This window comes from Diplotaxodon limnothrissa, linkage group LG13 (genome assembly GCF_057381915.1).
Source record: "Diplotaxodon limnothrissa isolate DT_005_m linkage group LG13, D_limnothrissa_male_GT1.1, whole genome shotgun sequence".
NCBI lineage: Eukaryota > Metazoa > Chordata > Actinopteri > Cichliformes > Cichlidae > Diplotaxodon > Diplotaxodon limnothrissa.
The window spans coordinates 20,988,976-21,006,771 of record NC_140608.1 but is presented as its reverse complement, the minus strand read 5'-3'; the positions used below and the strand labels follow the sequence as shown (position 1 = coordinate 21,006,771).

Below are 17,796 nucleotides of genomic sequence, written 5' to 3'. Positions count from 1 at the left end.
TTAGCTCTTTTCTGTCACTCCTGCATGGATGATTTCAGGTATGTTAAATTTGTATAGTAGCTTCTTGTTTCAGTTTTCTCCCAGTCGTCACTGGGAGGCCCCATGACCTCTAAACGCACCATATAGTGTTTGTAAGCTGTCACCTCACATTAAATTCAAAGGAAAATCTGATATATAAGCATGTCAGGCTTGATTAATTCATTTGTTTCTCACCTCTCCTTCTGATTGTATTTGGCCTTCCTCTGGTTTAGACCCAGAATTGCCAAACCTCCGATTATGATGAAATTCCTGGGGGTGTGAGATATGCACCTTGAATGTTCTCATTCATTCTCTTAATGTCTTTTACACTGTTAACTTATTATGACTGACTTTTGAAAAAGAGCACAGCTTTTGGTTAAATGAGTACTTAACTGTTATTTGATGTACGGTACACATACTGTATATAGCCTGGTGGCGTTTCCTATATTTCATTTTTGTCTTTATGGAGTTTTTCTTTAGTTTTGTCACTAATCTAATGCTGTAAAAGAAAACAAGAATCAGAAGTGACTCGGACTGTTGGAAAATGGTCTTCATTTCTGCTTACAGCACTCAACCATACCTCGCAGTGCCAATTTGTTTGTAGATTTATGTAAATATCACTCAAAAAATACACATCTCCTCTGTGGCATGTGACACTGCAATCCTTCATCCATAATAATATCCCTCTCTGACTGAATGAGGCCACACTGAAGTTTTCAAATGTATGCGCTGCACAAGGGATGCATTAATACTTAAGAGTTATACTGTTTGACTTACTGAAATTCTTCTTGTTATAAACTATTTATTCAAAGATGTGTGTAATGCCATTTTAAAAAAATCATTTTGACGTTTGTTTTATTTGTTTACAATATTTGTAACTACAGATTGTCCCATGCTGTGTACAAGTGTTTCCTAAAGAATGGTGTAGTTGATGTTTGGTTACTGTGCTGAATGATGAAGGGTTGACACCAGAAGAGTGATTCGATTCCGGTGAAATAGAAAACTTCTCACCTTAAATGTGAACACACAGGCCTCCCAGAAGAAGTCAGTCACAATAAGCTACTCGTATAAGTGCAATATGACATGAATGCAAACCCGGAGAGGAAACAATTTATAAATAGGTTTTTATACTTAGATGGATTCCATTTCTCACCATGTGGTATTCTAAAATGTATACAATACATTCACCAGCCACTTTGTTGGGTTCACCTGCTCAGCTGGACGTTAACCCGAATATCTAATCAACCAGTCACATGGCAGTAACTCGGTGGATTTAGGCATGTATACATGGTCAAGACGACCTGCTGAAGTTCAAACGGCATCAGAATGAAGAAGAAACATGTTTCATGTGAGTTTTTGAACATGATATGCCAGACACGCTTGGCTGAGTATTTGACAAAACTGCTCGTCTACTGCATTTTCCCATGAAACCATCTCTAGGATTTATAGAGAACGATCCAAAAATGAGAAATTCTTCAGCGAGAAGCAATTCTCTGGGTAAAAATGCCTTGTTGATGTCAGAGACGAATGTTCAGACTGCTTCAAGCTGACATGCACACAAATACTTGTTATAACCAAATTATGCAGAATCAAATCGCAGATTGCAGCAGCAGAAGACCACACTGAGTGCCCCTCCTGTCAGTTAAGAACAGGAAAAAGAGGCTATAGTTCACACAGACAAATGATTTCCGGTCTGATGAGTGTCAGTTTCTGCTGTGACATTTGGATTTAATGTCAGAATTTGGTATAAACAACAATAAAAGCATGAATCCATCCTGTCTTTTATCAGTGATTCAGGCTGGTGAATCTTTACTGGTGTGTGAGCAATATTTTCTCTGCATACTCTTAGCCCCTTACTACCAGCTGAGTGTTGTTTAAACTCCACAGCCTACCTGAGTATTTTTGCTTTATTGTTCCTTTATGACCACGGTGTACACATCTTCTGATGGCTGCTTGTAGCAGGATAACAGACCATGTCAGAGAGCTCAGATTATCTCAATCTGGTTTATTAAACATAACAATGAGTGTGCTGTACTCATATGGTCTCCACAGTCACCAGATCTCACTCCAATGGAGCATCTTTGGGATGTGATGGAATGGGAGATTCACATCATGGATGTGCAGCCCACAAATCTGCAGCAACTGTGCGATGCTGTCATGTCAATATGGACCAAAATCTCTGGTGAATGTTTCCAGCAGCTTGTTGAAGTCAAAAGAGGGTCCAACCCAGTACTAGTAAGGTGTACTTAATAAAGTGTCCAGTGGGTGTATATCTGTTCAGTGCATAACCCACAATAATATATAAACCCCTCCAGTAAAGCAGTCAAAGTCAAAGCTTGTGTAACCCAACAGTAACTTAGCTAATCAGAGTTTGTTTAGGTCAGTGGACGCCACCATCTGATTAAAAGTTACTCAGTCAAAAAATGACTTCTTAACCTGCGTTACATCACTGAGCTCGTGTGTTTATTGGTGAAATGCAAACAAAGAAAAACAAACAGAAAAGAGGCGGTGGGTACCTTTGGTTTAGCAGAGGATCATTATGTTTCATGGTGATTTAAAGCTTTATTGGCTTAGAATTCAATACAACAAATGGCAGTGTGGGGTTTTTTCTTCTTTTCTTTTTTTATATAAAACAGTATTTTCAAACACATTAGGGGTTTTAGCTATTTGTCACTTTGCTTTTGATATGGCATTAAAATATAATACGATTTGTACTTCCAATCCATGTAAAGGGAGAGTGTCTGGCCGTGTTTATGAGAGCCTGAGAAGAGAGACATTTTTTGTCAGGGTCAAACGGATGTTCAGTGCGTAGCCATGGGAAGGAAACTAGTGATATGCGGGTGCTTGGATGATGCAACAGCTGTTGGGTAAGCTAACTGCTTTCCCGGTGACTTTTTCTTTTTAATTCAAAGACTCACTGAGCCAATTCTTGCAAACTTTGGACTAAAACCTTTTCAGCCCAAGCGAGGGTAAGCTGACACATGTTCAAGCTACGAGCATGGACATTTTGTAATGAGCGCCATGAGGTTCTACTGTACTTACAAAGTTCCACAGGAATCAACAGCGAGAGAAATAGTAGGAAGAAACGAGCAAGAAAGAAAAGAAAAGCGGTTCCACTCGAAGCAAAGCAAGAAGTAAAACAAGCGCATTCAAACCAAAGAACATGACCCTGTTCATCGTCCAGTCTCATTCTTTGTCATTTTTGAACACGGAAGAGATTCCCGCTCATCGTTGACAGTGCAAGTCTAACAGGACAAGTCTTTCAGTACATAGTCTCAGGAAGCATCAGAGCAAAGAGTCCAGTTCATGGCTTCCGTGATTATGTCAGGTTAAAACAATCAAATTTAAAAAAAAGAAAAGAACAAAAAATATATATAGAAGAAAAGGAAATAAACCAAAACCTACATCTAGATTACAGCTGCTGTGTGCTATCTGAATGTACAGAAAATGCATGCGGCTCTGAGTGCTAGAAGAGCTTGGCCTTCTTTTTCATGTCGTTGCGTTTCCACAGGGGAAGCCTGTCAAACTCCTGGATCTCCATTCCAAAGATGTCAAAGAACGTTTCAGGTGCTAAGTGGCGCTAGAAGTGAGAACAAAGGTGGAGAAAAAACAAAAGGAGGGGAGGGTGGGGGGTGTTCTCAGTTAGCACCAAAGCCATAAAAAAAGAGGTCACAACAGAAACGACAAGAAGCAAATGGATACTGCATATTCCTCGCTACGGTCGTATTTGTGTAACATGCTCTTTACACAAAGCAGAGAAATGCAGTATTAATTGCAGAAGGTCAGGTGGAAAACCGATACCTCCAGTCTGGTTCTGTCCACATCCCTGGGCAGTTTAGCTCTCCCTCTACTGGTTATCATGAGCATTTCATAGGGATACACCTTCAGGAGGAGACATTCATCAGTGGACAAGTCAGATTTACAAGCTTTTGAGTTCAGCTTCAGAACAATTTACAAACCATTTTCATGAAACAAAACTATAAAATTGGAACATTTTAGTAATTCTACTGCGACACAGGGAGCACTGGGTGGGAGAACAGGTATGTGACAGGAGGCTGACTGGGTTGTTGTATTTTTTAAGTCACTGGGGAAATGCAGGTGCTATGACGTGTGCACTTTCTTTCACTTTGGGTGCCGAAACGTGCAACAGATTAGGGGGAAAACATGGAAACAGAGTTACGTAACAGGCTGTAATTTTTAGATTAATTTAAAGCAAACTAAAAAACAAAACAAAACTGTAATGTAGGCCAAGTAAATCCACATGGGTATGACTGTCCTGGAAATCTAAGGTGTTTGGATTTTTTTTTTAAATAGCTAACTCCTTTGGTGCAAGAAGAAATTGATCACATTCAATGATAAGCAACTAGAAGTTCTTTGAAGCCTCTCACCAACTCATATCCACACAGTAATGCATATACGCCATTATATACTACACAGTATATAGTGATATGAGTTGTTTGGATGACAATTTGGGCGTTGGATTCTCTACTGTATGGTGCATACAGTATCCAGCCACTTTAAATCAAAGCTATGTGCAGATGAGCATGGAGAAGCCGGCATGCTAAGCGCTAGAGTGACTTGGCAGCTCCTAAAGCAGCATGCTGAACCCGGCTAAGGTGAGCCTTTCACTTCCTGCAAAAGTATTTCTTCCACCAATGTCCCCACACTACAGGGTTTATGCCATATCGCCTCGGACGTTTTTGTTTTTTTTATCCGGATGAGATTTATTACAGTAAAAAAAACTCCATTGAAGAAGTGAACAATATATAATTTAAAAAAGAGATCTATCTACAGTATGTAGATTACAGTGTCATCAGTACAAAAAGAAGAAGATACTTGCTTTCGGTTCCAACATATTAGGCATAGATACTCCCCTGTCCATCCTTGCAAGTGCTGCACGGCCATCCTTAATGTGCTAAAGAACAGAACATACACAAATGTAATATAGTGGAAGGGGACTGCAGGGATAATGGCATGAATATGTCCACTAATGACAGTGGGCACAATTTTCACTGGATGGAGCAAGTAGCCTGGATACTGCTGTTCGGTACCTTAAGTAGTATTTACGATGGGCAGTCATTTACATGTTTTCTGAATGACTACGTTCCCTCGGGTGAGTTTTAAAATGACACAGCTACATACTGAGTTTAGCTTTGAGTCATAACACTGATAACACAACACACAGAACAAGGCATGAGGCAATGACTGTATATTGGACTTCTAGTACACTGGTTCAGCTACCGGGCTGTGCATGTTTGATTCTCATATTCGAGGAATTTGAAATCGCTCATGCCCCGTAGCTGACAATAATCCAACAGTGATGCAAGCATGTAGCAGGAGTGGGCGGTGTGCATTCAGGGCAAAATTTTTCTTGGAACCCACGTGCAAGCAAAATGTGTGATGCAAGATGAGGAGGCATGCCATGTGAAAAAGCAGATGAGGGACATACCTGAAACTCTGCAGGACAAAATGGGACAGAAAATGAGACTCACAGTTAATGGTTTTGCTGTCAAGTCCCCTGCCAAGCTACTATTTACAACACTGCTGTCCTTTGATGACACACGCGAATCATTGTGCAAATATTTCAAAATGCATGTAGCAAGCCGATTCTGAATACTGCTGCTGAATAGCTCTGGTGAAAACTGACAAGAGATTTGTTGGGTGGCTGTTTTTCGGTAGTATCTCTCACCTCTGCCTCCTCCGCACATGTCCCCGTAGCTGTTGTACTGGGTGAAATCTGTGGACTGAGGCTGCAGGAAAACACGAACAGTACATCAGCATTAACATGTCGGCATTTTCTTTCTCAACTGAGACGTTCATTTAATTTTTAATTGAAATATTTAAGGCACATCAGGAATTAGTGTTTCTGCTACTGATGTCAAGACAGACTGCATTTGAAGGTGGACTTATTATACTCATTTCCAGCTCCATGTTTTATTCTGGAACTCCAGTAAAGTAGTATTGCATAATTTAAAGTAAAAATCTTTTACAGGCCCATTATGCAACCCCTTAGTTCAGTCTAGGCCTCAAACACATCATTTTAACTTCTGTCTCTTTAAGGCCCACTTGACTCCAATTGGCTGCCCCTCGCCTGGCTTTGCAAACACATGAGAGTGCTTGTAAGGCCTGCCCCACAGTTATAACCGTGCCCGAGATGACCATATAAGAAAAATGTGTGCAACTCTGATGTCAGTAGTTGGCAAAACATTGGAAATCAAGGATTCAGAGAACTCTGCACCCTTTGCCATTAACCTCATTATGTAGTGGGTATTCATATAAAAGTATGTTCTCACCCGATGTAGCCCATTTCTTCCATAGCCAGGCAGAGAGTTAGTTTTGGTTGGAGAAGGCTGATCTGAAATATGAATGTTGGCCAATTAATAATTAATTACTTATATTTGTTTTTAGATTTAAAAAAAATGAAAATCAGGAATATACCATGTTAGAGGATATGGTATATTCTAACCTATAAAAAAAAAGGATCACCAAGCTGCTCTGTACCTGCATCACAGCTGGTCTGTTTGGGATCGTAGCGCTGAGCCGAGAGGCTTCGTGCATGGCGCTCCCTTATCTGCTCTTTTTCCATCTCCTCCTTCAAAATGAGCTTCCCCAAACCGGACTGAATCTACAAACACGCATACTCATAAGAGTTACACAGCTATCGAAAGCTTTTGGAAAAACAGATGTATTGCATCTAATATTGACCGTGTTTGTTGACGGTGAAGCTACTCGACCGACCTTACTGAGATGCTCCTCCTGGAGCAGCTTTCTTTTCAAAGCCTCTTCCTCCTCCTCTTCTCTAGATCTTCTCCTCCCTTCTGAACCTACAGGTTCCAAACACAAGCCGAAAAAAAACAGATGAACAAAAGCATGCGTATGGAAAGTCACGAAGACACGTCCCTGCAGGATTCCATGCTTCAAACATTCTTGAATAGTACGACCACATTCAATGTTTCATTCACATTTCAAACGTAGACAGAAAGAGAATAGATATGGCCGCCTTGTTTGGGCGCCGAGCAGGGAGAAATACACACAGTAAATGGTGGCGGGTCGAACGCAAATGTGAGACAGAGCTGACGAGACAGACAAACAGAGGGACTCATTGGAATATTTGACTACACCGACATGGCAGAAGTTTACACTTCGCCGCTCATGTCGAGTTTTAAAGATGTCAAGTACACAGAACAGCACAATGTAAGACAGACAGACAGAAGTTTGAAGTCAGTCTCAGTTATCTCTGTCCAAGTCATTTGTGGTTCCATTGCATACAGCTAAAGGCCCCGTCGTGTGCAGTAAGGGAAAGTAAAATGTAGAAACTGATGCTGCCTCAAGCAGAAAGTAACATGACAGCAACAGAAACCAAACAACGCTTCTTCAGTTTTGCGCAAGCAAAAAACACAAAAAAACGCAAAAGGCAAATACTGCTATGTCTGAACAAGAGTTTAAGCCTGGGGTAAAGCAGGGATGCAGTTAAGCTTCTGGGGGCAGCTATAGGGTTGGAAACAGGAGAGTTAGGTGGCAGTAAGGTGTCTGTTGTACCACTATGATAGCAGCGCGAACATGCCCAACAGGAGCCTACTGTACCTAACGCAGTGAGCGAGTAGGGCCAGCGATCACCCTCACTCCGTGAGCTGTCATCTGGAAAGGGAGCATGGGCAGCGGGGAAGGTGGCAGATCTGATGATCTCATCAGCAGACTTGCTTTGGCGTGCTATGGAAGCTGTATCTAGGTTGGTAACCATGGGAACTGAGCTATCAGTGTCTGGGTCACAGCCTAAACCACAAGTAAACATCTTTGCACCATCTGATCGTCAGGCTCAATGATCATTTAATCCAGGGTCATCATCATTTTCATAAATATATATAAATATACAGTCTTTCTTAACAAGCCACTCCATAACAGAAAAAGCTTGACCTTTTTTCTTATCATAGAAGAAGTGAAAATCGGTGGTGGATAAGACTCATTGTGAGTATTACGCGTATAATTAAAGAAAAGCCTCGAGTGTACACGTGGGTTTCCATTTTAATGCCAGATTGTGGAATTTCCTCTTACTGTTAAGTAATATAGATAGCACACGGAGAAAGACACTGTAGTGACAGTAACGCTCATCCCCCTTTGTGAGTCTCTACTTTGAAACGTGCCACAGGTCTTGCTTGTGGTACCCACTGCCCTCGCTCTTGACTCCTGGAAAATGAAGAGTGGTTATCCCGTAATTGTCACCACTCGACAAATGCTGCACAGCCTCGCTTCACCTACAGGCCAAGCGCTGCTTTTACTGCTATGACTTGTTAAGACGGACAAAGTAAAACAAGCTACAGGTCAGACATAAAAGGATTGGAGACAGACTTCAAACATTGCTTGTACACTGACGCTGACGGTGGCTATGGTTAGATGAATACACAGCTTCAGTTGACCTCAATAACACATAGAGTAGTGGCTACAGTAGTGCTTCCCAACCTTTTCAATAAGAGGAACTCATTTAGACATTCATATTTTTCTTAATTTATACAAATATTGGGTTTTGGGATTGTTTTTTTTAATTGCTTTTCGTACAACTGCCAGAGTTGTGGCCTGCAACCGTAACAACAACTTCATGTTTTGCCAGTTTTTGTTAGTTTTAGCTTCATCATCTTTGGATTTTTGTGTCCACTTTGTATGTATTTTTCACATAATTCATAACAGGTATCCGGTGGGGAATCACTGACACAAATTAATCGTCAAAAGAGAATTTAGTTTCTACTGCAAAAAAGATCATAGTATAACAGGAAAGGTACCGTGTTGTTTGTAGATGGGTGGCTTTCGATAGATGTTGCTCCCCTGATCTGAAAACAGACATGTGCAAAAGACATTTACAGACCATACCGTGCTTTGATGAGTAGAAATGGTTAAAAAAAATCTAGTGTAAAAACAAACGACAGTAAATCATGCTACACCGGGATTTACATTAAAACGTGACCTGTGATACAGCTCTATGTGTTTTTTTTATTAAAAAAAGAGAGAGGGAAAAACAAAATAGCTCCCAAATGGAGAAGAAAGAAAGGAAGAAAGAAAGAGCAGTGACAGGGTGCGCTCCAGCTCCTACCTGGGAGGTGGAAATGTTTAGGGGTCTGAGAGAGAGGCGGGGTGACCGGCCGGCTGTCGGGCCTGAGCGGTAGGGGAGAGCTCCGGCCACTCGGCGGGTCGGTGCCTCCAGTGAGAAGAACCAAGAACAGAAGGTAAGCAGGAAAACTGCAGGGGAACCACAATTTGAACGGTGCAACACACAGGGACCAACGGGACCAGCTGAAGTCATTCTGAATGAATGGGACGCATTCTTTTTACTTTGGATAAATGCGATAAATGGGGCAGAGAAGAAGCAGAGCAGAGGCGTTCTGAATTTTGAGATTAAATGTTTGGGAAACGTGTTATGGGTAATGAAGTTTGAATGTCTGTTAGCCTGTTTTAGAATATGAATTCAGAGTTAAGAAGTTAATACCACCCTGCATGCAGCAGCATATCGACACTATAAAGCAGTAAAACCTTTCTTTTTATCTCAGCCGCACAGTTTACTGGAGTCTGGAGACTCATTCAATGCAATACAATGCAAAAGAAATATTTATATATATATCCTTCGTTCAGCACACACAGAAGTATTAGTTAGGATGTAGGGTTTGGATTACTGATACCTCTCTAGTGCATGCAAAGATGTAAAGCACAAACACAAGGAGCCTGACAGCTACTTGGCCAAAGGTGAAGTCAAAGCAGAAGAGGAGCAGAGAGCATGTCAGCGGCTTAAAAAAGCATGGGTTTGACCGAAACATTTAGGCGAGAAATGTTGATGGATCCAGAATGACAGAGTGGGCACTGACGGGAGTCGCTATCCAGGTGATGATGAAGATGATGTGTTGCCTCCGGGGCGGGGGGCGCAGAGAGGGGGCAGCAGATAACAGTGGAGTGGGGCCCTTACCTTGGCTATGGGGGAGGAAGTGGTGTCTGAAAGGGGAGGTGGGGCGGGAGTCACTATTTCTGGAGCCCACACTGTTACTGCACAGGGAGGAGCAGAGCTTCTGCATGCCTGTCAGAGCCTCTGCCAGGTGGGAGAAAGAGTGTGGGAAGGAGGGAGAAAAACCCCAGGACCAGGCAATAGAAGTGGACAGTACAGGACGAGGGAAGGAGATAAGGTGAGACATTGCGGGGAAAACGATATACGGAAAATACAGAGGGGTCAAATGTTGAAAAGAAGAAATAAAAGACACCCAAAGTGAGACGTAAGGAGTATTCAAGATGAAGATTTGTTACATTCTAAAAGCAAAGTTTTATGGAAAGAACAGCAAACTCAAACTGTGTTGTAAAAGGGGCAAAACTGACTTGAAGGTAATTACTCTGCAAATGGATTGTCTGCCACGTAAATCAAAGCGAGGCAAAATAACCTCAAGTCAATTTTGGTTACGTTCAACAACACAGGGAGGGAAATGCAAACGTTAAGGCCAGGCTGAGCGAGCTCTGAATCATCATCATCACCTGTTTATCAAAGATTTTTGGATCCACTTTATGAAAACCCTGAAATCACTACAGTAATACACACAGACACATATACACAAAATGAGTCCTTTCGAGGACCTACCTGGCCGGTGAAAATGCTGCGGCGACCGTGACAAAGTGGGGGTGTATCCATGACGATTATAAACTGGTGATCCTATGGAGCCCTGACTGGTGGACCTCTGAAGGATGCGTTCCCTCCTGTCGTAAGATCCCTGTCAACACAACCGAGTGATTACACAAGCTTCTGATGAACGAGAGCGCACTACACTGGACTGTATTTACTGTCGCCTACAGCAGGACAGTGAGTTTGATGGATTCGCTCACCTCACCAGATGGGGTTGGCGACATGTTTCTTGAGGACTACAAAGAAATCAAACAACTCTGAATTATAACTTTGATTTTCACAAGAACATTAAAGGAAAAGACAAATTAAACTTTGCTTCCTTTTTAGCCATGCATCTAACCTTGTCATCCGGCAAGGAGGAACGTTCCCTCCTGGCAGTGTGGAGCTGTGAAGGACCCAGACGTTCAGTGAGGCAAAAGATCTTTTATTACAGAGTGAAAAATATCTTAATCAGTAATAGAGTCCTTTGTGTTTATTATATCCTCTCTCTCTTTTTTTGTTGTTGTTGCATAAGAAAAAATCCCTCCAGAGGAAAATCATGTCTCATTTGAGTTTTATTCATGGACCGTTTTTGTGTGCACACAATGAGAAGCACGCAGTCTGTGTGTTTACCTCTCCCACACTCTCTCGTCTCTCCTCTCTCTCATCCAGGGAGGTGGTGTACATAGGTTCATAGGTAATAAGATCGGGGCGCTCAATGTCATAAATGGCTTTGACTTTTGGAATGGCAGCTAGGTCTCTGTAATCAAGGATCTCATTGTCTACTTTTGCCTAGGGAGACAAACAAAGACAAACGTGCACACGTACACAAGAGTACAGGGAGATTACTACTGCTGTGCAAGGTGCAGCTGTCAAACAGCAGTTATGCTAAAAAGGGTGTGGGAAGGGTAATATCATTGACAGTATTTACAGAATCTATTCAGACTGTAGCTCTGTTTGTGACATTTCTTACATAGATAGTTTGACCCGGTGAGCCAGGTATGCTTGAACCAGGTCTGGAACAAATACTCTCAGACGACGACCTCGTCGGCTATGAAAAAGAAAACACAAATGTGGCTGTTAGTCACATCAATACCTGTCAGAGCAGTTAGCCTACCAGGATCCACAGCCCACTGGCACCTGCATATTAGCCAGGATTGTCACCTGGATATTATGCATTATTAGTACACGGTTGGTCTTTATACCGTATGAGGGATGAGAGGGAACGGCAACCCCTGTATTTACGTTTCATGAATTATATGAAGTACTTTGGAACACTAACATGTCATCTCATGATTAAGTCATTCATTTGCAAATTTGCAAAGTGAATGAGTGATTTAGTGCTGTGATTTGATGTTCTTAAGGACCTCATGCCTGCTTATGGGAAATGAACTGTCTGAATGGCAGCAGCAGGTCTGCACGTGGCATAATTGAAGCTTTTCGCCGAATGGGTAAATGTTGATTTTAGGAAAAAGCCACATCAGTCGTCTGTGTCAGCTCGTCTGCTCCTTTAAATGTGCGAGCACCTTTGTCTCATGCGCCGTCGACATGTTCAAAGACAGGACTGAATGGCTCCGTATGACACACAGAGAGAGGGCACTGCAGGCTGTCTCCAGCAGATGGCAGCATACAGTGCACTGTGTCCTATGGACATGGTGGAACACAGGATGATGCCATCTCATAGCCAATAGCGAAATACAGTACCTGCCTTTCTGTTTTTTGGAGGAATAAGAGGGACGGAGGCATTAGCTGTGGAGGAAGGGAGAGGGGGAGGGGGGGTTCACAGGACATCACACAGGGGTTGTACCTTTGCTGCCCGACTCACAGTTCACACATACATCAAGGTGAACGTGGCCACGCGTAAATATGCATATGAACAAATATTTATATACACACACATAACACATGGAAAGGCAAACACACACACACACACACACACACACACACACAGCTGCTTCAACAGGCAAATTATTTTACAGCACAGTAAGTTAAATTTTAACAGCAAGGGAGTGATAAAAGTGTGTTTAGTTAAATATTCCAAACTCTATCTTTTCCTGTAAAACATTTCCGTGACACATAAAAAACCCCAAAAGGTCCCAGATTCCTACCCGCTCCCTGTGCCTTTCTTCTGTTCTCGTGGTGTTCTTGCACCCAGGATGCCAGACTGTTGACCCTGTGCAGGGAGACAGAGAGAACAGATTCAGGTTAAATTGATTAAACACATAAATTAAATTTTATTCATAAGGGCTGCTCATGCTCTAGATCTGGGGTTGTAAAACATAAGGCCCATGGGCCGGAATTGGCCCGGCAAGGACTCCATTTCGGCCCACCGGGGGGCTTTGGAAAATGTGAAGAAGGGCATAAGTTTCAATTTTTAACTGTATTTTCACAAGTTTTAAAGCTTTTTTCTATTGATAAAGACTTCAATATGGTCATTCCTAATCCACCAAAGTGATTAAGTAATAATTAAACAATCAAATAGCCTAAATAATTCATATTTTGTCATTACCTAACTATAGAAATTTGTGTTTTTTCACAATAGCTCCACAGTAAAAAAAAAAAAGAAAAAAGAAAAAAAAGGAACAAATAAATCTGGACCAACTGTAATTTTACACACTTATTTACACAATTATAGTCTTGCTGACAGAAATACTTCATTTACTGCAGCAACATTTCTATTTCATGGAGAAGAACTGAGATGAAATCGCACTTCTTTTTCTTATTGATTCTAGGATAAAGATTTCCCACTGCAGAGACCCAGAGCTGACAGTGTGCCGGGGATTCATCTTTGACAAGTTAAACATAAAAATCCACATAAGTAAGAAGACAAAGAAGGTTACGAGAGGATGCCGAATGGTCTGAGAAAGGAAGTGACTCAAATCATTTCTTATGTCCTCCACGGTCACCAAATCCCAACATCTAAGAGATTTTAGAGTGATGTGTTTTACGGTGTTTTTCAAATCTTTGGGAAAACAACAAAAGAAGTATTGCTCTGCACTTCAAGACTTAAAGAATGTTGAAAAAATGTTCATTTTGACCTCGTTTTCACCAGCTTTTCACTTCCATCATACTGCAGAGGAACCAGTCTCTGGGTTTACAGCGGCACAAACATGCGTCTGTGGCTCAGGAAGGTAATCTGAATACATCTACTGGAGTGTGGCTGTTAAAAAGACAGCTTGCAGAGAATAAAGAGCTTTGTGAGTGTGGTTTTTAGTGTATAATCTCCTATATGAATGTCAGACTATTATAATTTACACCCTTATGACAGAAATAACTACAATTTTCTTTACATTTTCCACCTCCTAATACTATTTCCTCCTTTATAGCTCTAATAGTTGAATAAAATCCGTTTCTTAATGCTAAACTTTACTCAACCCAAAGAGGAGTGTTCAATTTATCAGTGTCAGTTAACAAACACACACACAAAAAAAGAAGCAAAAAGGAACAAAGTTTTGATGAGGCAGCAGCAGCACATGTAGATCCGCTCACCTTGCAGATACATCTCTTCTCCTTCTGTGAACATCTGATTGCACCTGCTGCATCGCGCACAGCTGGGGTGATAGTGCTTATCTCCTGCCTGGAAAACACGGACCGCAAAACAGACTTGGCATCGTGGGGGGAAAAATGAAGACGAATGAAGCCTGCAGTGGGACAGGTGAAGCTGAGCTATGACTTCCAGGCAGTAAACCTTGTGCCCCACCTGCTCTCAGCTGCGCTCGCTTCCTCGAACAGCCCATGTTAGGAAAGAGAGCGTTTCATCAGATCCAGTGTGCCAGTAGTTTCCTTTCTAAAGGATTGCTTCACATGCAAATGGGCAGCAGCGGGTGAAAAAAGTTTCCCTAAAAATGCCATTCAGCATCTTTTCACGTTTTTCTCAGTAGCTCATGGAGTCAAGTGAGGATCTGTGTGACTTTACTGCATCACATTTTGAGAAATCATTTAACGTATTCCAGTCAAACATCTTACTATTTTAAAAAGATGAATATGATGGTTCAAAACGGCACAGTCAACCTGCTTTCAAGTATCCGACCGTCCGGCTTTGTACCTTCCTTTCATAATGTGCTCCAGTAAAATGGTCTGACAGCTAGAGCGCCCAAACTTCCGTCTATACTGACGTACCACTTTGCATGTGGAGCGTTCTGTTAAAAAGCCCAAGCAACCTTGACCACGGGTGATAAATATCCAAATGAATCGCCTGCTGTATAACAACCCTCATTAAGAGGCAAGTGGCTACTCAAAGATATGAAGCCACAGACTAATATTTGCATTTTACTGCATGAGAAAAAATGACTGTAGAAGAAACTTTATAGTGCCTTCTACCCAGCACTCTGCCAAACTCAATTCCCTTTCAGCTATAATAAAAGTACTTCTGCTACATGTGCAGCGTACCATTACAGACACTCCCGATTCCTCTCGATCTCTAACAGCACCGTTAATGACCCCTACATTAATAAGCCATTCGCACTGCACTCCCAAAAGGAACAGACTATATGCAACCTGCTGATGGCTTTACAGTATTTGGCCTGGGTCTTGGGTCAGTGATTAGGCTTTCAGACTTTGGCTTTGGCTTCACTGATCCACTGGCAGCGGCTCAGGGATGAGACCCAGCAGCCTTTTCCTATTGTCATAAAGGCCTGCCTTAGTGTTGGATTACTGTAAGCCTAGTTGGCTAGCAGTGACATTTTCATACCATTAAATGACACATAACTCAGTGTCTGACCGGATCACTCTTTGCAGAACAAGCAGGCTTGCATATGCTGGAGATACTAGTGAACAGACACAGTGTAAAGGACATGCGTGTTTTTTAAGCGCAGTTCTAATAATGCCTAAAAAGTGTTTCATAACAGGTGATAGCATGGGGATACCAGTCACACTTTTTAAATGTCAGATCACATTCCCTCTTATATAATATTTATATCATTTATGGCTGAGCGTGTTTTTGCAAATGTGTATTTAGGCAGGAGTTGAGAAGACCTAAAATCTGCTAAGAGTTAATCTTTTAGTTGAATACAGTCGTGTCAAGAGTCTGTTTGGCTCGGTGCAGAGGAGATTACACCAGAGATTATCAAACTACATTTCACAATTCTGCTCCATGCAACATCCCCTGTGTGTGTCTGCATGAGAAGCAGAAAGGCAGACACACTCTCAAGTATTAAAGACATCTGAATCCAAAATAATGCAAACAATCTAAACTTTAATTGTACTTTCCCAAAAATTATGATTAAAAATCATTTAAATTCTAGTGATTTAAGGATTTAAACGCTCAGGATTCCCTCAAACTTACCTAAGGCAGGTTCTCAGGAAACTCAGAGGGCGGCCACACAAAGAGATATCTGCGCATACTATGAGTTAAATGTGATATGGATGCGTGTGTGTGTCCTTACCTCTAGCACCTTCCCTGTGATGAATTGATGGCACGCCTCACACTGAACTCCAAAATGGGTCTGGTAGTCCTTCTCACAGTAGGGGGCGCCATCCCTGTGAGGCGAGAGAGACACACGTGGAAACGCTTGACAGTGAAATATTACATGGAGCGTGAACCCTGTGCAGGCCTAAATTCAAGCAAGCAGCCTATAATCACAGCAGATATGTGCTCCTTACTTGCTGATGTACTCCCCGGTCAGCACTTTGTTGCAGGCCTTACACTTAAAGCAGCCCAGATGCCACTGTTTGTCCAAAGCAAGGAGAGCCTGTCCGTTCTTAATGTCTCGGCCACATCCTGCGCAATCTACGAAAGCAAAATAGGCATTGTTTAAAAAGAACACACACACAACAAGAACATGAGTTAAAAGTTGAAGGAAGAATCTAATTAATACTTTGTTTGAAGGTTTGTTTAAAATAAAAGCGCAGCCTTTACATACTAGCTGAGGCATCTTGTCACTTCTGATCCAAGACACTAGATGGTGATAGAGTGTAACCAGCAGCGTTCTGACAGCTTCCTATCATCCACTTCTCTCCTATCATGGTTCTAAAAGCTCCATCCATAAGCAAGTAGGATCCCGAGGCTCTAAAAGTGTAAGAGGTTGGTTTCTAAATGAACAATCTTCTTGTCATCTCTTCTTTAATGAATAGAGGATGAAAGGAACGCAGAGCCGACCGCAACCACAGGGGATGATAACTACGTGAGGCATAACAAGGTTGGGATGATGACGTGAGCAGAATCAGCATGCCTTATTTATAGGTGACCTTGTCTAAAAGCTCTCGAAACACCAACAGAGACACCAGTGGGGGATGAGGGAGGGAGAGAGGCAGCTAGAAAGAGCAGGAAGAGGAAGAGAAGGAAGAAAGAGAGGATCCAGAAGAGGAGGGGGGGTTTGAGGGCCACACAATCCAGAGGAAATGCACGGCCATGCATTATTTAGCGAGACCTGTCCTTGGTGTTATACATAAAGGAAAACGGATGGTCTGCACATGAGGCTGGGAGAGGTGGAGGATCTCCCTGAATGCTACAAGTTCTTTGTTTTTACTTCAATTGTAACTAGGTTTTAAGGGAACTCCTGCACTGTGATGTGGAAAAGAACCATTTTTAAACCTGCTTAACCCCTTAGGATTTCGCTTCTGCTTTGCCTTCTGCTCACCTTACATACAAGGTCTTAAATAATCAGGCCCAGTCTTATCTTAAAGACTACATAGCACCATATCACTCCAGTATGCTGCAGGCTTACTTGTGGTTCAGTTGACAGACACCCTCTACTTTTAAGATCAGATTTAAATCTTTCCTTTTTGTAAAAGCTTATAATTAGGGTTGAATCAGGTGACCCTGAACCCTCCCTTAGTTACGCTGAAAAAGGCCTAGACTGCTGAGGGCTTCCCATGATGGTTCTACCAGAGGTTTCTTTCTGCTTAAAGGGAGCTTTTCCTTCCCACTGTCACCAAATTCTTGCTCAGAGCGGGTCGTTTGTTTGTCAGGGTTTTCTGTCTATTATATAGAGTCTTAATATTACAATATAAAGCACCTCAGGGCAACTGTGTTTTGGTGTTACAGTATATAAATAAAACAGAATCAAACTGGCAGTTTGGCATGTAGGGAAATTTACTTTTGTGCCAAAGGTTTGACGATCGCTTGATACCACTTTATCATCTTTATTTATCAAATATGAACCTTCCCGGCAGTATTTTCCCAACGGTACCTGAACCTCTCACTAATTAACCGT

At 41.9% G+C, this 17,796-nt stretch overlaps 1 protein-coding gene across 3 annotated transcripts in view; it reads right to left on the bottom strand.

Annotated features, from left to right (window-relative positions):
• Positions 1-3,089: 3,089 nt before the first annotated feature.
• Positions 3,090-17,796, bottom strand: part of ablim1a (actin binding LIM protein 1a) — a 35,984-nt gene continuing 21,277 nt past the window's right edge. The window contains exons 5-26 of one of the 3 annotated variants that reach the window (XM_085368854.1): positions 16,244-16,370; positions 16,027-16,120; positions 14,132-14,219; positions 12,751-12,815; positions 12,347-12,391; positions 11,616-11,693; positions 11,276-11,434; positions 11,004-11,048; positions 10,864-10,899; positions 10,622-10,751; positions 9,965-10,084; positions 9,101-9,205; positions 8,793-8,840; positions 7,594-7,791; positions 6,757-6,836; positions 6,520-6,643; positions 6,312-6,373; positions 5,708-5,768; positions 5,468-5,475; positions 4,859-4,933; positions 3,820-3,900; positions 3,090-3,598 (exon numbers count right to left, since the gene is read on the bottom strand). In XM_085368854.1, coding sequence (XP_085224980.1) covers positions 3,485-3,598; positions 3,820-3,900; positions 4,859-4,933; positions 5,468-5,475; positions 5,708-5,768; positions 6,312-6,373; positions 6,520-6,643; positions 6,757-6,836; positions 7,594-7,791; positions 8,793-8,840; positions 9,101-9,205; positions 9,965-10,084; positions 10,622-10,751; positions 10,864-10,899; positions 11,004-11,048; positions 11,276-11,434; positions 11,616-11,693; positions 12,347-12,391; positions 12,751-12,815; positions 14,132-14,219; positions 16,027-16,120; positions 16,244-16,370 — 1,943 coding nt within the window. In that variant the 3' untranslated portion in view covers positions 3,090-3,484. Of the gene's footprint in view, positions 3,599-3,819; positions 3,901-4,858; positions 4,934-5,467; positions 5,476-5,707; positions 5,769-6,311; positions 6,374-6,519; positions 6,644-6,756; positions 6,843-7,593; positions 7,792-8,792; positions 8,841-9,100; positions 9,206-9,964; positions 10,085-10,621; positions 10,752-10,863; positions 10,900-11,003; positions 11,049-11,275; positions 11,435-11,615; positions 11,694-12,346; positions 12,392-12,750; positions 12,816-14,131; positions 14,220-16,026; positions 16,121-16,243; positions 16,371-17,796 lie in introns of all 3 variants that reach the window. The other 2 variants (XM_085368856.1, XM_085368857.1) reach the window with 2 other exon arrangements.